Source organism: Panulirus ornatus, chromosome 13 (assembly GCF_036320965.1).
Source record: "Panulirus ornatus isolate Po-2019 chromosome 13, ASM3632096v1, whole genome shotgun sequence".
In the NCBI taxonomy this organism is placed as follows: Eukaryota; Metazoa; Arthropoda; class Malacostraca; order Decapoda; family Palinuridae; genus Panulirus; species Panulirus ornatus.
The window spans coordinates 47,774,868-47,798,563 of record NC_092236.1 but is presented as its reverse complement, the minus strand read 5'-3'; the positions used below and the strand labels follow the sequence as shown (position 1 = coordinate 47,798,563).

At 42.2% G+C, this 23,696-nt stretch overlaps 1 protein-coding gene across 6 annotated transcripts in view; it reads right to left on the bottom strand.

The window, feature by feature from the left end:
* Window positions 1-2,464: 2,464 nt before the first annotated feature.
* Window positions 2,465-23,696, bottom strand: part of LOC139752844 (ileal sodium/bile acid cotransporter-like) — a 46,760-nt gene continuing 25,528 nt past the window's right edge. For all 6 annotated transcript variants that reach the window (XM_071668802.1, XM_071668801.1, XM_071668799.1 and 3 more), the window contains exons 6-11: window positions 21,129-21,303; window positions 17,127-17,274; window positions 14,612-14,726; window positions 12,898-13,084; window positions 10,693-10,817; window positions 2,465-3,698 (exon numbers count right to left, since the gene is read on the bottom strand). In XM_071668802.1, coding sequence (XP_071524903.1) covers window positions 3,507-3,698; window positions 10,693-10,817; window positions 12,898-13,084; window positions 14,612-14,726; window positions 17,127-17,274; window positions 21,129-21,303 — 942 coding nt within the window. In that variant the 3' untranslated portion in view covers window positions 2,465-3,506. The remainder of the gene's footprint in view (window positions 3,699-10,692; window positions 10,818-12,897; window positions 13,085-14,611; window positions 14,727-17,126; window positions 17,275-21,128; window positions 21,304-23,696) is intronic.

The following is a 23,696-nucleotide window of genomic DNA, read 5'->3' as shown; positions in this document are numbered from 1 at the left end:
TCATACTGTCTGCCTTTATTTATTCCCATCGCCACACATGGAATAATATCCCCCTACCCCGTCATGTGTGCGAGGTATCGCTAGGAAAAGACAACAAAGGCCCCATTCGTTCACACTCAGTCTCTAGCTGGCATGTAATAATGCCCGAAACCACAGCTCCCTTTACCACATCCAGGCCCCACACAACTTTCCATGGTTTACCCCAGACGCTTCATATGCCCTAATTCAATCCATTGACAGCACGTCGACCCCGGTACACCACATCGATCCAATTCACTCTATTCCTTGCCCGCCTTTCACCCTCCTGCATGTTCAGGCCCCGATCACTCAAAATCTTTTTCACTCCATCTTTCCACCTCCAATTTGGTCTCCCACTTCTCCTCGTTCCCTCCACCTCCGACACATATATCCTCTTGGTCAATCTTTCCTCACTCATTCTCTGCATGTGCCCAAACCATTTCAAAACACCCTATTCTGCTCTCTCAACCCTGGGGATAGGGGAGAAAGAATACTTCCCACGCATTCCTCACGTGTCGTAGAAGGCGACTAGAGGGGACGGGAGCGGGGGGCCAGAAATCCTCCCCTCCTTGTATTTTAACTTTCTAAAATGGGATATATATATATATATATATATATATATATATATATATATATATATATATATATATATATATATATATATATATATATATATATATATTCCTATGAGTCCACGAGGAAAATGAAACACGAAAAGTTCCCAAGTGCACTTTCGTGTAATAATCACATCATCAGGGGAGACACAAGAGAGGAATATAACAGTCAGTTGATATACATCGAAGAGACGAAGCTAGGACGCCATTTGGTAAACATGTGATTGTCCATGTCTCTTCGATGTATATCAACTGACTGTTATATTCCTCTCTTGTGTCTCCCCTGATGATGTGATTATTACACGAAAGTGCACTTGGGAACTTTTCGTGTTTCATTTTCCTCGTGGACTCATAGGAATATCTTGATCACGAGCAAAATTGTGATCCTTTCCAATATATATATATATATATATATATATATATATATATATATATATATATATATATATATATATATATATAGATAGATAGATAGAAAGATAGATAGATAGATAGATATTCCTACGAGTCCGTGGACTCATAAGGAATATACTTTATCACGCTCAAAATGCTAAATGTGTCCCATACAGAGAAAATACATACAACAATGAACAAAGGGAATGAGTAAGACAAGGAGTTCACAAACAGCTTTTATACATCTTTGGGTGGTGACGCACAGCATCCTACTTGTTTACAGCTATATCTCCGTCATGGTACGGGGAGTGGCAGGCCCAAGTCACGGTCTTTCTCTAATGGAAGGGAAGTTAAATGGTTCATGAAGAAAAAAAAAAAATATGTGTAGGAAGGACTAAATCTGTGTTTATAGATCTGACTCTTCACGGTAGAAAAGTTACAGGTACAGGGAAAGACGACAGAGAATCACCGTAGCTACGTTTTTACGAAGAAGGAAGAAGTGTTCATAATGGCCATTCCTCGTGTGACTGGTCTCCACACAGAAGCTACGGGAAGCAGTAACCTGACGTGAGTTGTGGGTCCACGTAGACAGCGAAAAAAGATGACTGAGAAAATAACTGCAAAACAGAGAGAGTGGAGCAACATCATGATGGACAGACAGTTGGTATGGAAGAATGCTTTTGGTTCTACCCTGGCAAAGAGAGAGGTGGAGCAAGGGGTGTCTTCCATACCAGAGGAAATGAGTCACCCGTAGATACAGAATAGCTTCCGACAAGGACGATAATTGTGGCGCCTGTACGACACCAACTTTTTGGAATCAGGTTCCGCATTGGTCATTTTGCGGGGTTTCAAAGACAGAGCTACTGTATAGATGAATTGATATGTTAGGAAATTGAGGGGTGGCAAATGAGTGTGATTTGGAAAGAGATACTGATAGAAATTGTATTTAGCATTTTAAAATTTGACTAGGCTATCACTTCTCCATTCCACGATGCTGCAGAGATCCGTGCTAAGAGGGAAAATGTGTTCAATATGAGAAAAAGTCTCAGAGTGAGGAGGAGGAGGAGGGGAAGGGTGAGATGCAGATAGAGTGGAACTGTTAGAAAAGGAGTGAATAGCGTTGGAGGGTGAAGACAGAAGACCAGTCATGAAGACGAGGTAAAGGAAAGCGGTTGGACAGAACCCAGACGGACACTTACTGCCGATAACAACAAATTGTCACTCCACCAACGACAATGGCAGTGGGAGGACTGAAAAGAGAACTACATGCCTGTTAGAGCAGAGAGAAGCAGAAAAGCCATAGGACAGAACTTCAGTAAGCAAGGACTTGTGCTACCCTCATGGAAGAGGCTGTTCTTGTGGCAGTTTGTGCAAGCTCACATGAAGTCGACGTGGTTATGGTGCAGAACTGCAGCTCAGGGGAATAATAAAACTATATACACAAATATGAAATTTACACCAGTAATCTTGACTCTTAAAGCTAATATCTATATCGTTTAACTTGATTCAGAAGCAGTTAACATTAGTTATATCTTGATTACATATTTATTGTCACAACCCCTTCTGCAGGTACCAGAGGTGTTTACAAACCTTCTGCAGGCACCACAGGTGCTCACGACCCTTCTGCAGGCACCACAGATTCTCACATCCCTGCAGGACCTACAGGTGCTAATGACGTCTCCTGTAAGAACCATAGGAGCTCATAACCACTCCAGCAGGACCCAAACCTACCAAAGCCTCCTCTGCAGGCAGTATAGATCCTCATAACCACTTCTGCAGGCAACAAAAGTTCCTACAACTCCTTCAGCAGATATTTTAAGTGCCCACAACCCTACAAGCACAACAGATGCTCATAACTACTCTCTGCAGGTACCATCCGAGATTCTTACAATCTCTTCCGCAGGCTCCACCCTAGAGGCTCACAACCATTTCTGCAGGCACTGTATTGGGTATTATCCTTCCTGCATGCAATTTTTTAGATTACAATCCCTGCTGCAGGCACCCCAAGTGCTTATAGCCCTCCTGCGTGTATCCTTGGCACTTACAATCTTTCCTTCAAACACTAATTTGCTCACAAACCCTCCTGTAGGCACTACAGATACACACAACCTCACCTGTTGACACCTTAGAGAATCACATCTGTAGACACTTCAGGTTCTAACAACTCTACAGGTACCTGCATGTACTTACAAACACTTCTGCAGGCACCTTAGGTGATCACAAAATCTTTAGGCACATTAGGTGCTTATAACACTTCTGCAGGCATCCCAGGTGATCATGAACCCTACAGCAGACACCTTAACAGATCACAGCCTTCCTTACAGGTACACTTGATGTTCACAAATTCTCCTGCAGGCACCTTAATGAATCACAACCACTCCTACAGATATCCCTTGGCGCTTACAACTCCTTCTGCGGACACCTTAACGATCACAACCACTCCTACAGGTACCATGTTTATTTACAACCACCCCAACGGGCTCAGAGAGCCTCCTCCCTGAGATCTACCGCCGGGTTGTCCAGTCCTCCATCAGGCAGCGTCATGCTATCCTCCGTCCTACCGCCAACGACCTCACCTCTCATCCCCTCAGCCTCCCCTTTCCTGATGCCATTCTCACAGTTCGCAGCGCCGTTCGCGAGGTCCTCCTGCTTCTTTCTGTCTTCCTCCATCTCCTGAGAACAGAGAGAGAATACATGATGACGTCTTTATCTTTCACATACTCACTTCTGACAGCGGCATGAGTGAATGAACGTAGAAATATTTTGCTCAATATGTTTCTATTATAACTAATTATATATATATATATATATATATATATATATATATATATATATATATATATATGTATATATATATATATATGTACAGAGCATCAGATTGGGGAAGAGCAGTGTGGTTTCAGAAGTGGTAGAGGATGTGTGGATCAGGTGTTTGCTTTGAAGAATGTATGTGAGAAATACTTAGAAAAGCAAATGGATTTGTATGTAGCATTTATGGATCTGGAGAAGGCATATGATAGAGTTGATAGAGATGCTCTGTGGAAGGTATTAAGAATATATTGTGTGGGAGGCAAGTTGTTAGAAGCAGTGAAAAGTTTTTATCGAGGATGTAAGGCATGTGTATGTGTAGGAAGAGAGGAAAGTGATTGGTTCTCAGTGAATGTAGGTTTGCGGCAGGGGTGTGTGATGTCTCCATGGTTGTTTAATTTGTTTATGGATGGGGTTGTTAGGGAGGTGAATGCAAGAGTTTTGGAAAGAGGGGCAAGTATGAAGTCTGTTGGGGATGACAGAGCTTGGGAAGTGAGTCAGTTGTTGTTCGCTGATGATACAGCGCTGGTGGCTGATTCATGTGAGAAACTGCAGAAGCTGGTGACTGAGTTTGGTAAAGTGTGTGAAAGAAGAAAGTTAAGAGTAAATGTGAATAAGAGCAAGGTTATTAGGTACAGTAGGGTTGAGGGTCAAGTCAATTGGGAGGTGAGTTTGAATGGAGAAAAACTGGAGGAAGTGAAGTGTTTTAGATATCTGGGAGTGGATCTGGCAGCGGATGGAACCATGGAAGCGGAAGTGGATCATAGGGTGGGGGAGGGGGCGAAAATTCTGGGAGCCTTAAAGAATGTGTGGAAGTCGAGAACATTATCTCGGAAAGCAAAAATGGGTATGTTTGAAGGAATAGTGGTTCCAACAATGTTGTATGGTTGCGAGGCGTGGGCTATGGATAGAGTTGTGCGCAGGAGGATGGATGTGCTGGAAATGAGATGTTTGAGGACAATGTGTGGTGTGAGGTGGTTTGATCGAGTAAGTAACGTAAGGGTAAGAGAGATGTGTGGAAATAAAAAGAGCGTGGTTGAGAGAGCAGAAGAGGGTGTTTTGAAATGGTTTGGGCACATGGAGAGAATGAGTGAGGAAAGATTGACCAAGAGGATATATGTGTCGGAGGTGGAGGGAACGAGGAGAAGAGGGAGACCAAATTGAAGGTGGGAAGATGGAGTGAAAAAGATTTTGTGTGATCGGGGCCTGAACATGCAGGAGGGTGAGAGGAGGGCAAGGAATAGAGTGAATTGGAGCGATGTGGTATACCGGGGTTGACGTGCTGTCAGTGGATTGAATCAAGGGCATGTGAAGCGTCTGGGGTAAACCATGGAAAGCTGTGTAGGTATGTATATTTGCGTGTGTGGACGTATGTATATACATGTGTATGGGGGAGGGTTGGGCCATTTCTTTCGTCTGTTTCCTTGCGCTACCTCGCAAACGCGGGAGACAGCGACAAAGCAAAAAAAAAAAAAAAAAAAAAAATATATATATATATATATATATATATATATATATATATATATATATATATATATATATATATATATATATATATATATATATATATATATATATATAATATATATATAGTGCAAATGACTGGGAGATGTATAAAAGAAAGAAGCTCTTCCCCAATCTGATGCTCTGTACATGCCTTCACCCTCTCAATCAATACTCTCCCATACAATTTACCAGGAATACTCAACAAACTTATACCTCTGTAATTTGAGCACTCACTCTTATCCCCTTTGCCTTTGTACAATGGCACTATGCAAGCATTCCGCCAATCCTCAGGCACATCACCATGAATCATACATACATTAAATAACCTTACCAACCAGTCAAAAATACAGTCACACCCTTTTTTAATAGATTCCGCTGCAATACCATCCAAACCTGCTGCCTTGCCGGCTTTCATCTTCCGCAAAGCTTTCACTACCTCTTCTCTGTTTACCAAATCATTTTCCCTAACCCTCTCACTTTGCACACCAAAGAAGAAAGAAGAAAGTTAAAAGTAAATGTGAATAAGAGCAAGGTTATTAGGTACAGTAGGGTTGAGGGTCAAGTCAATTGGGAGGTAAGTTTGAATGGAGAAAAACCAGAGGAAGTAAAGCGTTTTAGATATCTGGGAGTGGATCTGGCAGCGGATGGAACCATGGAAGCGGAAGTGAATCATAGGGTGGGGGAGGGGGCGAAAATCCTGGGAGCCTTGAAGAATGTGTGGAAGTCGAGAACATTATCTCGGAGAGCAAAAATGGTTATGTTTGAAGGAATAGTGGTTCCAACAATGTTGTATGGTTGCGAGGCGTGGGCTATGGATAGAGTTGTGCGCAGGAGGGTGGATGTGCTGGAAATGAGATGTTTGAGGACAATGTGTGGTGTGAGGTGTTTGATCGAGTAAGTAATGTAAGGGTAAGAGAGATGTGTGGAAATAGAAAGAGCGTGGTTGAGAGAGCAGAAGAGGGTGTTTTGAAATGGTTTGGGCACATGGAGAGAATGAGTGAGGAAAGATTGACCAAGAGAATATATGTGTCGGAGGTGGAGGGAACGAGGAGAAGTGGGAGACCAAATTGGAGGTGGAAAGATGGAGTGAAAAAGATTTTGAGTGATCGGGGCCTGAACATACAAGAGGGTGAAAGGCGGGCAAGGAATAGAGTGAATTGGATCGATGTGGTATACCGGGGTCGACGTGCTGTCAATGAATTGAATCAGGGCATGTGAAGCGTCTGGGGTAAACCATGGAAAGTTGTGTGGGGCCTGGATGTGGAAAGGGAGCTGTGGTTTCGCGCATTATTGCATGACAGCTAGAGACTGAGTGTGAACGAATGAGGCCTTTGTTGTCTTTTCCTAGCGCTACCTCGCACACATGAGGGGGGAGGGGGATGTTATTCCATGTGTGGCGAGGTGGCGATGGGAATGAATAAAGGCAGACAGTGTGAATTGTGTGCATGTGTATATATGTATGTGTCTGTGTGTGTATATATATGTGTACATTGAGATGTATGGGTATGTATATTTGCGTGTGTGGACGTGTATGTATATACATGTGTATGGGGGTGGGTTGGGTCATTTCTTTCGTCTGTTTCCTTGCGGTACCTCGCAAACGCGGGAGACAGCGACAAAGCAATATATATATATATATATATATATATATATATATATATATATATATATATATATATATATATATATATATATATATATATATATATATATATTTCTTTCTTTCAAACTATTCGCCATTTCCCGCATTAGCAAGGTAGCGTTAAGAACAGAGGACTGGGCCTCTGAGGGAATATCCTCACCTGGCCCCCTTCTCTGTTCCTTCTTTTGGAAAATTAAAAAAAAAAAAAGAGGGGAGGATTTCCAGTCCCCCGCTCCCTCCCCTTTTAGTGGCCTTCTATGACACGCAGGGAATACGTGTGAAGTATTCTTTCTCCCCCTTTTTTTTTTTTCCAAAAGAAGGAACAGAGAATTGGGCCAGGTGAGGGTATTCCCTCAAAGGCCCAGTCCTCTGTTCTTAACGCTACCTCGCTAATGCGGGAAATGGCGAATAGTTTGAAAGAAAAGAAAAGAAAGAAAATATATATATATATATATATATACATATATATATATATATATATATATATATATATATATATATATATATATATATATAGATAGATAGATAGATAGATAGATAGATAGATAAACCGTGGAAAGTTTTGTGGGGCTTGGATGTGGAGCTGTAGTTTCGGTGCATTACACATGATAGCCAGAGACTTAGTGTGAACGAATGTAGCCTTTGTTGTCTTTTCCTACCGTTACCTCGCGCGCGCGCAGGTACGGGGGTGCGATTTCATGTGTGGTGGGGTGGCGACGAGAATGGATGAAGGCAGCAAGTATGAATATGTACATGTGTACATATGTATGTGCATATATATGTATGTATACGTTGAAATGTATAGGTATGTATATGTACGTGTGTGGGCGTTTATGTATATGCATGTGTATGTGGGTGGGTTGGGCCATTCTTTCGTCTGTTTCCTTGCGCTACCTTGCTAACGCGGGAGACAGTGACTAAGTATAATAAATATATATATATATAAGGAACAATCCCTGGGGATAGGGGAGAAAGAATACTTCCCACGTATTCCCTGCGTGTCGTAGAAGGCGACTAAATGGGAAGGGAGCGCGTGGCTGGAAATTCTCCCCTCTCGTGTTTTTTTTTTTTTTTTAATTTTCCAAAAGAGGGAACAGAGAAGGGGGCCAGGTGAGGATTTTCCGTCTAAGGCCCAGTCCTCTGTTCTTAACGCTACCTCGCAAACGCGGGAAATGGCGAATCGTATGAAAAAAAAAAAAAAAAAAGGAACAAGAAAATCCACGCTGCGGTGTACATGGCTTGTATCTGAACTTCAGAACTTTAGGTTCCGATGTCCTTAATCCATTATTAATGACCTGGAATGATTATGAATATGCGCAGCTCACTAAGAACCTGGTTAAATGTAATATAAAATGTAAGAAAATGCGATCATGAAAGTAGATTACATATAGATATACTAATAACCTAAATACCTATTCAGATGTAAACTCTTGAGGGAATACACGTTCCAAGTGAACATATGGCTAGCCGTAGCTGTTGTTTGACTTTGAACCAGTTATATATCGTGTTTAAAGAGGTAAGTACTGCCCTTAAATCATCATCAGAACCCTTAGATCTGATATATAATCTCTGACAGTTTTCTTCTGAGAGAAAACGTAACAAGCCGTAACTAAGGTACTTTCATGTAAAGCTTTTTTTTTTTTTTTCTTTCTTTCTTTTTAGGTGCAGCGATAGTGGGAGCTTTTTTTTTTTTTAAAGAAAATATTATCTAATAATCTCTTAATTTCACTTTCCTTGATATGCAAGGGGAATCCAATCTTCCACATCATATCTCAGAAAATCTGACTCCTTTGTAAAAATGAGGTTGATTTTAGAAATCTTAAATGTTCGGTCAACCAGGGTAGGTATCATGTTAGCTTTCAATCTTAATGGCATGAAAAAATTGAAGTTGGTGGTAAGGCCAGTATGTGTGTTTGTGTGCTGTAGAGTTATGTAGAGAAACACTTATTCACTGTGTAGACATGTAGAGAAACACTTATTCACTGTGTAGACATGTAGAGAAACACTTTTTCACTGTGTAGACATGTAGAGAAACACTTATTCACTGTGTAGACATTGATATCGAAGATGGATACTTTGAGCCTCAACATAACAGATGAAATTGATATCAGGGTGTTTTGAGAAGAAGCAATATAAAAACAGCTGCATTTTATAGTAACCTATGATCAACAAAAATACGTCGTTAATATATCTATAATACAACTGAAGGCCTAAAACTAGAACGCTCAGTTAACCACTTTTTTTTCCACAATGACACAAAAATATTTTCATGTGTCATTAAACAAAAGTGATCAGGCGAGTGTCCTGGTTTCAGGACTTTAGTTCTATTATAGATATGTTGACACATTGTTCTTGTTGTTGTTCACATCCAACATCAAACTCAACTTTTCTCTTTGTGATGTTGAGAATCAGAATAATTTTACCTTCCTCGATATTAATGTCTACTGAGTGAACAACATTTTCTATACAGCAATGCACAGGACATTTGTCGTAATTTCCTCCTGCATATGTAAGAGCTACTGAATAGTTTTTTGGTATATGATAATTTCAAAGTTTTCTTATAAATAATGAAATGGGAAATCTTAGTTCCTTGAGCACGACGGTACGGCCCTTGAGCACGGCGGTACGGCCCTTGAGCACGAGAGTACGGCACTTGAGCACGAGGGTACGGCCCTTGAGCACGGCGGTACGGCCCTTGAGCACGGCGGTACGGCCTTTGAGCACGAGGGTACGGCCCTTGACCACGAGGGTACGGCCTTTGAGCACGAGAGTACGGCCCTTGAGCACGAGGGTACGGCTTTTGAGCACGGCGTTACGACCCTTGAGCACGGTGGTACGGCCCTTGAACACGAGGGTACGGCCCTTGAGCACGAGGGTACGACCCTTGAGCACGAGGGTACGGTCCTTCAGCACGGCGGTACGGCCTTTGAGTACGAGGGTACGGCCCTTGAGCACGAGGGTACGATCCTTGAGCATGACGGTACGGCCCTTGAGCACAGCGGTAAGGCCCTCGAGCACGGCGGTACGGCCTTTGAGCACGAGGGTACGACCCTTGAGCACGACGGTACGGCCCTTGAGCACGGCGGTACGGCCCTCGAGCACGGCGGTACGGCCTTTGAGCACGAGGGTACGACCCTTGAGCACGACGGTACGGCCCTTGAGCACGGCGGTACGGCCCTCGAGCACGGCGGTACGGCCTTTGAGCATGAGTGTACGACCCTTGAGCACGGCGGTAGGGCCTTTGAGCACGAGGGTACGACCTCTGCGCACGATGCCACTGCCTGCCTTCCATTGGACGCGTCGGTACGACTCTAAGGCATGATGGCCTGGCCTTTGACCTAACCCTTAAGATTCAGGTTAAAAGCTCGTCAATCATCCCTCAGGGGTCAATCATCTCTCAGGGGTCGTTCCGTGGTGCTCAAGGGTCGTACCTTCACTCTCAAGGGTCGTACATCCGTTCTGAATAGTCGTTACCTTCGCTCGCGGGGGTCGTACTTAAGTTTCCAGTTCCATGCAACAACGTCTGTAATACTTATGTCATGGAAGGTCAAATGACCCATGTAGTCAACATGATTCCCAGGACACCAACTACCCAGTTGTGTGTGTGTGTGTGTGTGTGTGTGTGTGTGTGTGTGTGTGTGTGTGAATTCGATTGACATAAGGCGATCTTGATCCCTGTAACCCCCCCCCCCCCTTCCTCCTAGTGCTGACCTTGACTGTTGACCCTTGAAGTTCCTTCTTGCTTGACCTGGCGCGGTAGTAGAGATACAGTCGATATGTGATGAGCGCAATTACCAACGGCACTGGAGTCATGACGACCGAGGCTGCCGGGTACACTGCCGAGAGAATCCACCTTAGCAACTTATACTCCGGCCCTTGGGGATAACACTATACTGACATGCATCATTATTGTAACAAAATAAAACATAATATCCACAACATCAGCAAAGATATTGAGCATTGATGTTGTAAGCATTAATGTTGTAAGCATAGTAATTAGTATTCATGTCTAATATTACACAGCATTACACACCCATATCATTATCACCTATATATCTTTTAGTATTCATGTCAATTATTATACAACATTACACACCTATATCATTATCACCTATATATGATTTGATATTTACATCACAAGTACTGTACAGCATTACACACCTATATCATTATCACCTATATATCAATTAGTATTTATGTCACAAGTATTATACAGTATCACACACCTATATCATTTTCACCTATATCATAAACATAGCGTTTATCACCTACGTCTCTGGTATTTCACAGCATTACGCACTTCCGTCATTATAGAACAGTTTTCTTAATCAGCACCATTAGTTATGCAGAACATAAAATTGATAAAGGCTTTTACGAAGCGATGGCATGTGCCTGTAGCATTACCTAGCTATAACAAAAGTATCTTACCGTCTGCTATCATGTCAGCGGTCTGGAATATAACTAGTTCAACGCATTCATTTATTCGTTTATGATCACACCAGGAGCAGCGTTACCCAGGACCCTTTCCTGCCTGAGGTGCTCCATACGAGTTAAGCTCCTGTAAAAATTTGGAAGCTTCTCAAAAGTAATTACGGTACCCATATGACATTCCTAGCTTTTAGGAAGCAGCGTTGGTTATGTTCTTTATGTTTGGCTACGCAGACAGAGAGAAGGTTATGATCAACAACGAAAAAAAATATATCGAAGGTTTTGGAGATGTCGCGCGCCATTACAAAATAATTACAAACTATTAACTAAAATTCCTGAGTGAAGAGTCACAGAGAAGAGAAGTTCGCCAGCAAACTTTACAACGTGAATGCCGTATAGGTGGTCGGAAATTAGGGAACGAGATTCTCACTGTTGAAGAGTTTCAAAAATTTGTGGAGTCTGCAGAAATGAGAGCGACGTAGCGATGTTCAGAAGACTTAGAACGGTTTCCATTTTTTTTATTTTTTATTTTCTAGGGATAGGCTGCATCAGGGATTGCTTCATAGAAAGAAAGTTTCAGTTCTATGTCCGAGAAGAAATAGGTGAGCAATGATCGAAGCTAGTTGGGAGACACGGTTATTTATGATAAGGAGAGATATGCTATCCTTACCATACGTTTGGCTCACATATCCAGTAAGGATGTTATCGACCTGGCCTGTAGGCAGTAACACCGCGAGTAAAAAGTCACCTTCGGCGAGGCTGCAGTATCAACATAAAAATATAATTGCTCTTAAGGCGTTCGTCATTTCCGTGCTCCTTCGTGGCAGGTAGTTTTGCAGTTACAATAACCGCATAGAATGGGCCTTAGGGTTATATAACACGTTCAATATGGTTATATCTCCATCTACCATATTTTGAAACGCTGAGGTACTGTACAAGTAAACTTTCTTTGGTACGATCCATCTCGCCATGAAACTAGGTTAGTTGACATATTTCATTCTCCATGCTCTCATCTACCTTGAAGTAGATATTCCAAACACGTTAGCTCTGCTTCGTCATCTAGCCCGCAGCCTATCCTGTATGAGAGCTGCGTCATGATGATGCTTGGTTATCTCTGTTTACACAACTGGGTTGTAAAACAGAAGCCAAATCTAACAGACAAAGGAGCATTAATGCTGTGGACCGACTTCTAAACAATACACTAAAACTATGCTTGTTTCATATTCACTAAACTTAAAATGACATCAAGTTATAAGAGGACTGAAGAGTAGAGCGACAGAATAATTCTATATACACGATCATTTTTTGATCTGAGCCTTATATAATAAAGGTAACTGAACGAGAAGTTCGATATCTGCCAGTGACCTCAGCATAAATATATGCGGTGTGCCAGACTGCCAGTCACAACGTAAGCGGAAACAACCATGCCAGACTAACTTTACTTTTAAAAACAATTTGAACGACAGAAAGTATTGCTGCTACACATACGAACGGTGAGGTCCCCCGCAGGCTTCTCTAGCGTGAACTTGAGGATGAAGACTGCTAGAGTAGCGTTCTGGATGCCTGTCTCGATACTGATGGCGACTCTGTCCTTGTGAGGCAGTCGAAAGATGAGCGCCAAGAAATATCCGCTCATGTAGCCTAGTGCTGGTAGACCAAACCCAGCGACGACAGTCTGGAGGCAGAGGTCGAGAGGTTACAGTTTCGAGATTATCATCTGCAGGTCAGAGGTTACAGGTAAGTGACCAAGAGGTCATGGGCTTGAACTTCTTTGGAGAAATAACAAGTTGCCTACTGATATCCCTCACTGCCACTTCCTTTGATACAACAGCCGACAGGAATAGAATTAAATGAGACCGAAACTGCAGCAGGATTCTACTGGGATGGGCCTCGATTCTGAGAGGGAAAAATGATTATCTACGTTAACAAAATGAATGAAAAAAATGTCTGCTTTTCGTTTCTGGAACAGGAATTTTTGCTGGTGACATTACGTTTATCAGTGAGGTACATGTCCATCTCTCATTTTAAGGAAATGAGTGTTCCTACTGACAACATCTAGTGGAAATTCATTTTCATTTTCCATAACTGAGAAAATTTTTGCCTACGTTGTGCTACATCTCATTCCTTTTCAAGTCATACCGTTATTTCTGGTCGCTGAATCTTTATCTAATGAGAAGGGATTTTCATATTTTGTAAAATTGTGCACTATTTTGAAAACTTCCATAACATCTGGCATCTATAGTTATTTTAGGGAGTATGATTTCAGATTTCTGAGTCTTTGTCCATAAGGTTTATTCTTTTTAGGATCGGAATTAGTTTTGCTGCACTTCTTTGATTTTTTTTTTTATCTTCGATCAAGTTTGATGACCAAATCTGAACAAATTATTACAAATGAAGAGTAAGTAGTGTATCATTTCCTGTAAAGCTAAATATATCTATCCATAAAACCCAACTTTCGGTTCGCTTTACCATAATGCAGCTGGTCATTGTTTTTCGTATCGTTACTCGTCTTCTACTTCTCAGTAATGGCCGACCGATTATCTCATATCCGAGATTAATATTCTTTTTGGCTTTAGGTACCGGGTAACTCTTTCCCAGCTATACACATATAGTAATAAAGACAGGTTTCCCGCGTCCTCCCAAATTCATAGATACTTTTCCTTGTCTCTTTCTTTTTCATTTCCTTTAACTCCTCTGTAATTCCATTAAGGCCCTGCCTTGATGTGGACTTCTGTCCGTGACTGAAGCCTACAATGTAAAGAAAAAAAATTACCGGAAGGTCATAGGCTTGACAGTATGAACTGAAGGTTTCAAACAGTCATTCCTTTGCCCATGTCTTTCTTTATAATCTAATGGGTTAACACGAGTATAAAACTCTTCCGGTTACACGCAGATAGTAATCATAATCACATTGTCCAGCGGTCAACGTTGCAACACACTCACCTAACAGACCCATGTTCGAATCCTGGACAGGGCAACTAGTTCACAGCCAACCCAGCTGTTCTTCCAACCATTCGTGGCTAGTGGATGAATGGGTGTGTGCATACACGAAGATATGGTACATAGAAAGTATAGTAAAGTATATACAAGACATTATTGCGAGTAAGACTTTCTCCATTAAGACACAAGCAGAAATCACTCTCACTCTCCCTCACCTCCTCTACTCTCCCTCACCTTCCCTACTCCTCCTCCTCCTTCTTACCTTAACGTCAAAAAGTCTGAAGACGTAGCGGTTAGCGTAGACGCCGAAGGTGAATATAAAGAGAAGGTTGAAGACTGTTACAGGCGTCAGGAGGAATTTCAGCGCCTTCGTCACCCTGGGAATAGAAGAAAAAGAGTAATGTCTGTGGTTTTGGCAGTGACCCTTCCTAACCTTGACCATACTGGAAATAAAGAGATATTTAGAAACGGATGATATACAAAAAAATATTGTGAGTTGGAGATTCAATCAGTATTGGTTATCTTTATTTTCCTCGCGGACTCATAGGAATATACCTGATCACACGCAAAATTTTGATCCTTTCCAACATACACACACACACACACACACACACACACACACACACATACACACGCATATATATATATATATATATATATATATATATATATATATATATATATATATATATACATATGAAGAAGTGAGATTATTAGTGAAAGAGAAGAGAGTGGTATTTGGACGATTTTTGCAGGGAAATAATGCAAATGAGTGGGAGATGTATAAAAGAGAGAGGTAGGAGGTCAAGAGAAAGGTGCAGGAGGTGAAAAAGAGGGCAAATGAGAGTTGGGGTGAGAAAGTATCATTAAATTTTAGGGAGAATAAAAAGATGTTTTGGAAGGAGGTAAATAAAGTGTGTAAGATAAGGGAACAAATGGGAACATCAGTGAAGGGGGCTAATGGGGAGGTGATAACAAGTAGTGGTGACGTGAGAAGGAGATGAAGTGAGTATTTTGAAGGTTTGTTGAATGTATTTGATGATAGAGTGGCAGATATAGGGTGTTTTGGTCGAGGTGGTGTGCAAAGTGAGAGGGTTAGGGAGAATGGTTTGGTAAACAGAGAAGAGGTAGTAAAATCTTTGCGGAAGATGAAAGCCGGCAAGGAAGCGGGTTTGGATGGTATTACAGCGGAATTTATTAAAAAGGGGGTGACTGTATTGTTGACTGGTTGGTAAGGTTATTTAATGTATGTATGACTCATGGTGAGGTGCCTGAGGATTGGCGGAATGCTTGCATAGTGCCATTGTACAAAGGCAAAGGGTATAAAAGTGAGTTCTCAAATTAAAGAGGTATAAGTTTGTTGAGTATTCCTGGGAAATTATATGGGAGGGTATTGATTGAGAGGGTGAAGGCATGGACAGAGCATCAGATTGGGGAACATCAGTGTGGTTTCAGAAGTAGTAGAGGATGCGTAGATTAAAATGTATGTGAGAAATACTTAGAAAAGCAAATGGATTTGTATGTAGCATTTTTGGATCTGGAAAAAGCATATGATAGAGTTGATAGAGATGCTCTATGGAAGGTATTAAGAATGTATGGTGTGGGAGGCAAGTTGCTAGAAGCAGTGAATAGTTTTTATCAAGAATGTAAGGCATGTCTACGAATAGGAAGAGAGGAAAGTGATTGATTCTCAGTGAATGTTGGTTTGCGGCAGGGGTGCGTGATGGCTTTTTAAACTTTTTTCTTTTTAGATACCGCAAGACTTTTTACTGGGCACTTTCCCTTGAGATATGGGACGATTACGCCGAACTGTAGGAAGTCTGTGTGAAGTAAGAGTGGGCAGATTTTGTGCGGTGTAGTTTCCATTTATTCAAGTGAGGCGATTGTACGAGGAAAATTCTTTTCTATACCAGAGATATTCTAGAAATGAGAAAATAGTATACAACAGAGATAGATAGATAGATAGATAGATAGATAGAGAGAGAGAGAGAGAGAGAGAGAGAGAGAGAGAGAGAGAGAGAGAGAGAGAGAGAGAGAGAGAGAGAGAGAGAGAGAAGAGAGAGAGAGAGAGAGAGAGAGAGAGAAGAGAGATTCAACATTGTGAGAGCAGCTCGGGAAGTTTTTCCTCACTAGAGGACCAAGAGATAACATAGCAAGACTAGTCGATGTATTACCTCAGGGAGAGAGGACCTCAATGATCAATATCTGCCAAGTGGCCAATTCATCTCTACCTGGGAGCCTCAGGAACTTAGATGGGATTCGAACTCCTACTGCGATCCTTGGCTTCCTTATTTGGATCTGCAAGGCAGCTGGGATCCACACTGCCAGTGTGATTCCTCGGCTCCTTATTGGGATCCCTAAGACACTTAATTGAGATCCGGACAGCCAATAAGAATCCAAGACCTTCACTGGAGCTTCACAGTTCTGTTTAGATCCCAGACTTCCTACTTGAACCTCTCGGCTTCTGTTGGGGACTCGAGGCATCTTTTCGGTGCTTCAGGTTCATAGCGAAATCCCATGAACCCCGGCGGGAGTTTCAGAATCCCGTTAGAATCCCAGTTGCCTAATGGGACTTCAGTTGGAAAGCGGGAATCCCGAATCCTTTAACAGGATCCAGGATCCCTACTGGGATTCCAGGATTCCTTAATGGATTTCCAGACTCTCGATGGAATATCCCTCACCTCCAGACCTCTTCATCAAGCTCCCGACGCTGCCAATACACACATACATAACCTTGAGGGTTGACCTGAGGTGCACCAGCCCATGGACACACTAACCTGGGGAGGTACCTCTGGGCGAGTATTCCCAGGAAGCAGGGGAAGGACAGGCTCAGGATCACCAGGGCGATGTCTTTGTAGGGCATGTAGAAATCCTGGTCCGCCATGATGACCCGACCCAGCAGCAGGACCCATGCAGGTAGCATCGCTACAACGGCACAGCAAACAGAGGGACAACGTATTGTAATAAACACTAACATGATCACAGAGGAGGAGTGTTGAACAGTAAGGTACATGAGCATGGAACATACTGAAATGAGAATATGTTAAAAACAAAGGTATATATATATATGTGAGGCTTGTAGTGGACATAGAGGAAAGTGTATGGCGTTTCCTGTACAACTGCAAATACATGTGATCATTGATATCATCATTAGTCAAGGATTAGAATCAATATTCCGTATCCCAGGAGCACATATGTTCTGTATCCCTGGAGCGCATATGCCCCGTATCCCAGGAGCACATATGTTCTGTATCCCTGGAGCGCATATGCCCCGTATCCCAGGAGCACATATGTTCTGTATCCCTGGAGCGCATATGCCCCGTATCCCAGGAGCACATATGTTCTGTATCCCTGGAGCGCATATGTCCCGTATCCCAGGAGCACATATAACACTTTACCACTACTAGACACCGGATGTAAACTTCGTTGAACAAGAAGTAAAAATCAATTGATAATCACCTGAGCAAATTTGTTCATGGGCTTCTTGACCAGTCTCTCTCGTCTTTGACCAAAACCATCTTTACTAACTCAGTAATTCAATCTTTCTTCCCTTCTCCCGACCTCATGTCTATAGCTAATTCTTTAACTGCTAAAGCCACATTTTTTGTTACCATATTTTCCCATCATTCAGCACTGGATGGTTCTGCGTCCATTTCTCCTCCACCATCACCTCCCACTGAACCTAAAGTCAACTCCTATATTTTCATCGTGTAATATCCTCCGTGTTCCTTCCCATCTCAAAGGTAGCGAGGCGAATACCCCAGATGGCATAACCTCCTTATCTCCTAAGTGAGCTATCTCTGACCCTAGCTCGCTACTTCGTATTTATCTAAACACCCAGAGCATACCCCTCTTCTCGGAAGCATGCCTTGGTGCAGCCCATCCCTAAGACAGGAGACCAGTTTCAACTCCTCACTACCACTGTTTCTAATGTCTTTGAATCTCTCCTCGACTCTCATTCTCCCAGGCACGTGGAATCCCATTCCATTCTTTCCGATCATGAGTATGGATTTCGCAGTGCTATGCCTACTGGTGATCTCTTCCATGTAACTCACTTCTGGTCATCCTCTCTCAAGGATTTTCGTGAAGGTTTTGCCGTCGCCCTTTGACAGATTGTAATAGGTATATATCCCTGAGGGATAGTGGAGAAAGAATACTTCCTACGCATTCCTTGCGTGTCGCAGAAGGCGACTAAAGGTGACAGGAGCGGGGGGCTAGAAACCCTCCCCTTCTTGTATTTCAACTTTCTAAAAAGGGAAACAGATGAAGGGGTCATGCGGGGAGTGCTCATTCTCCTCGAAGGCTCAGATTGGGGTGTTTAAATGTGTGTGGATGTAACCAAGATGAGAAAAAAGGAAAGGAACCTGGACGTTTTCGCTCCAAGTGAAACACGGCTCAAGGGTAAAGGGGAAGAGTGGTTTGGGAATGTCTTGGGAGTAAAGTCAGGGGTTGGTGAAAGGACAAGAGCAAGAAAGGAGTAGCACTACTTCTGTAGCAGGAGTTGTGGGAGTATGTGATAGAGTGTAAGAAAGTGAACTCTAGATTGATATGGGTAAAACTTAAAGTAGATGGAGAGAGATGGGTGATTATTGGTGCATATGCACCTGGTCATGAGAAGAAAGATCATGAGAGGCAAGTGTTTTGGGAGCAGCTGAGTGTGTTAGCAGTTTTGATGCACGAGACCGGGTTATAGTGATAGGTGATTTGAATGCAAAGATGAGTAATTTGGCAGTTGAGGAAATAATTGGTGTACATGGTGTGTTCAGTGTTGTAAATGGAAATGGTGAAGAGCTTGTAGATTTGTGTGCTGAAAAGGGACCGGTGATTGGGAATACCTGGTTTAAAAAGAGAGATATACATAAGTATCCCTATGCAAGTAGGAGAGATGGCCAGAGAGCGATATTAAATTACGTGTTAATTGATAGGCGTATGAATGAGAGACTTTTGGATGTTAATGTCCTGAGAGGAGCAACTGGAGGGATATCTGATCATTATCTTGTGGATTCGAAGGTGAAGATTTGTAGAGGTTTTCAGAAAAGGAGAGAATGTTGGGGTGAAGAGAGTGGTGAGAGTATTGAGCTTGGAGAGGAGACTTGTGTAAGGAAGTACTAAGAGAGATTGTGTGCAGAATGGAAAAAGGTGAAAGCAAATGACGTAAAGGGAGTGGGAGAGGAATGGGATGTATTTAGGGAAGCAGTGATGGCTTGCGCAAAAGATGCCTGTGGCATGAAAAAAGGTGGAAGGTGGGCAGATTAGAAAGGGTAGTGAGTGGTGAGATGAAGATGTACGATTGTTAGTGAAAGAGAAGAGAGAGGCATTTGGACGAGTTTTGCAGGGAAATAGTGCAAATGACTGGGAGATGAATAAAAGAAAGAGGCAGGAGGTCAAGAGAAAGGTGCAAGGGGTGAAAAAGAAGGTAAAAGAAAGTTGGGGTGAGAGATTATCGTTAAATTTTAGGGAGAATAAAAAGATAAAAGGAGGTAAATAAAGTGCGTAAGACAAGAGAACAAATGGGGCTAATAGGGAGGTAATAACAAGTAGTAGTGATGTGAGAAGGAGATGGAGTGAGTATTTTGAAGGTTTGCTGAATATGCTTGAGGATAGAGTGGCAGATATAGGGTGTTTTGGTAGAGGTGGTGTGCGAAGTGAGAGTGTCAGGGAGAATGGTTTGATAAGCAGAGAAGAGGTAGTGAAAGCTTTGTGGAAGATGAAAGCCTGCAAGGCGGCGGGTTTGGATGGTATTGTAGTGGAATTTATTAAAAAGGGAGTGACTATATTGTTGACTGGTTGGTGAGGATATTCAATGTATGTACGGCTCATGGTGAAGCGCCTGAGGATTGGCGGAATGCATGCATAGTGCCATCGTACAAAGGCAAAGGGGATAAAGGTGAGTGTTCAAATTACAGAGGTATAAGTTTGTTGAGTATTCCTGGGAAATTATATGGGAGGGTATTGATTGAGAGGGTGAAAGCATGTACAGAGCATCAGATTGGGGAAGAGCAGTGTGGTTTCAGAAGTGGTAGAGGATGTGTCGATCAGGTGTTTGCTTTGAAGATTGTATGTGAGAAATACTTAAAAAAGCAAATGAATCTGTATGTAGCATTTATGGATCTGGAGAAGGCATATGATACAGTTGATAGAGATGCTCTGTGGAAGGTATTAAGAGTACATAGTGTGGGAGGCAAGTTGCTGGAAGCAGTGAAACGTTTTTATTGAGGATGTAAGGCATGTGTACGAGTAGGAAGAGAGGGAAATGATGGGTTCCGAGTGAATGTTGGTTTGCAGCAGGGGCGCGTGATGTCTCCATGGTTGTTTAATTTGTTTATGGATGGGGTTGTTAGGGAGGTGAATGCAAGAGTTTTGGAGAGGGGCAAGTATGCAATCTGTTGTGGATAAGGGGGCTTTTGAAGTGAGTTAGTTGTTGTTCGCTGATGATAGATCGCTGGTGGCTGATTCGGGTGAGAAACTGCAGAAGTTGGTGACTGAAGTTTGGCAAAGTGTGAAAAAGAAGAAAACTGAGTAAATGTGAATAAGACCAAAGTTATTAGGTACTGTAAGGCTGAGGGACAAGTCAATTGGGAGGTAAGTTTGAATGGCGAAAAACTGGAGGAAGTGGAGTGTTTGATACTATCCCAACATCAACCATTCCCAAAGACCCCACCCCTCCCTCTATATGACTGCTCGCCCAGCATTAACCACTCCCAAAAGGCCCCTCCATAAGAAGACTTTTTTTTTTTCAAAACATTAAGCCCTCCAGAAGGCCCCTCCACTTGCCTTACCGAAGGCGGCAACGGAGGAAGCGAAGGTCATCATGATGGAAAGGTCGAGGGAGCTGTTCAGCAGGTAGGTCCACATGTTGGAGGAGCCTCCACCCGGGCAGCACCCCATCAGGAACAGCCCCAGCCGCGCCAACACATTGTCTGGGAAGGCCACTAACCCGATCCCGAAGGCGATCTGTGGTCGAGCACGGCAGGAGGAGTACAGGGAAGGTTAGTGGTGGTTATGAGGGAAGAAGGGATAGTGAGGGATGGTTGTGAGGGAAGGAGGGATAGAGAGGAGGTTGTGAATGAAGAAGGGACAGTGAGGGATGGTTGTGAAGGAAGGAGGGATAGTTAGGGGTGGTTGTGAAGGAAGTAGAGATAGTTAGGGGTGGTTCTGAAGGTAGGGGGAAATAGTGAGGAGTGGTTGTCAGGGAAGAAGGGACAGAGAGGGGTGGTTGTGAAAGAAGAAGGGATAATTAGGGGTGGTTGCAAAGGAAGGAGGGATAGTGAGGGGTGGTTGTGAAGGAAGAAGGAACAGTGAGGGGTGGTTGTGGAGGAAGAAGGGATAGTTAGAGGTGGTTGTAAAGGAAGGAGGGATAGTTATGGGTGGTTGTGAAGATAAGGGGATAGTGAGAAATGGTTGTCAGGGAAGGAGGGACAGTGAGGGGTGGTTGTGAAGGTAGAGGGATAGTGAGGGAATGTTGTGAAGGAAAAAGGGACAGTAAAGGGTGGTTGTAAAGGACAGTGGGGTATGGTTGTGAAGGGAGGAGGAACATTGAGGGATGTTTGTGAAAAGGAGAAAGAGGGATGGACGGTTGTTAAATATGAAGGAAAAATAAAGTGAAGGATAGTTATGAAGGAAGCAGGAAGGAAGAAGGATGTTTGTGAAATAAGTTGATAATTGTCATGAAAGAAGAAAGAAGATGGAGGGATGTCTGTGAAGATATAATGAGGGACTGTAATAATAGTGATGATGATGATAAGAATAATGATTGGAATGATTATAGTAACTTTAGAAATGATAATGATATCAATAATAATGATAGTAATAATAATGATAATAATAATAATAATAATAATAATAATGATAATAATAATAATGATAATTAGGATATACTACAACTACTACTACTACTACCGACAATAATAACAATAATAATAATAATAATAATAACAATAATAATAATATGGTTATTAGGTACAGTAGGGTTGAGGGACAAGTCAATTAGGAGGTAAGCTAAAATGGAGAAAAACTGGAGGAAGTGAAGCGTTTTAGATATCTGGGAGTGGATCTGGCAGCGGATGGAACCATGGAAGCGAAAGCGAGTCACAGGGTGGGGGAGGGGGCGAAAATATGGGAACGTTGAAAAATGTGTGGAGGGTGAGAACATTACCTTGGAAAGCAAAAATGGGTATGTTTGAAGGAATAGTGGTTCCAACAATGTTATATGGTTGCGAGGCGTGGGCTATAGACAGAGTTGAGCGAAGGAGGGTGGATGTGTTGGAAATGAGATGTTTGAGGACAATATGTGGTGTGAGGTGGTTTGATCGAGTAAGTAATGAAAGGGTAAGAGAGATGTGTGGTAATAAAAAGAGTGGTTGAGAGAGCAGAGGAGGGTGTTTTGGAATGGTTTGGTCACATGGAGAGAATGAGTGAGGAAAGATTGACAAAGAGGATACATGTGTCACAGGTGGAGGGAACGAGGAGAAGTGGGAGACGAAATTGGTTGTGGAAGGATGGAGTGAAAAAGATTTTGAGTGATCGGGGCCTGAACATGCAGGAGGGTGAAAGGCGTGCAAGGAATAGAGTGAATTGGAACGACGTGGTATACCGGGGTCTAAGTGCTGTCAATGGATTGAGCCAGGGCATGTGAAGCATCTGGGGTAAACCATGGAAAGTTTTGTGGGACATGGATGTGGAAAGGGAGCTGTGGTTTCGATGCATTATACATGACAGCTAGAGACTGAGTGTGAACAAATGTGGCCTTTGTTGTCTTTCCCTAGAGCTACCTTGCGCGCATTTGGGGGGAGGGGGTTATCATTTCATATGTGGCGGGGTAGTGACGGTAATGAATAAAGGCAGCAAGTATGAATCATGTACATGTGTATAATGTTTATATATGTATACGTTGAAATGTATAGGTATGTATGTGTGCGTGTGTGGACGTGTATGTATGTATATACATTTGTATGTGGGTGGGTTGGGCCATTCTTTCGTCTGTTTTCTTGCGCTACCTCGCTAACGCGGGAGACAGCGACAAAGTATAACAATGATAATGATGATAATAATAATGATAATAATAATAATAATAATGATAATAATAATAATATCGTTAGAGAAGTAAGAGAGGTGTTGGTGTCTCACTAGGGGCATGAAGATATTAATAATGATAATGATAATTGTAATAATAATGATAATAATAATAATAATAATAATAATAATAATAATAATAATAACAATAATAATCATGACAATGATAATAATAATAACGATGATAATAATGATAATAATAATAATGATAATAATAATAATAATAATAATAATAATAATAATAATAATAATAATAATAATAATGATAACAATGA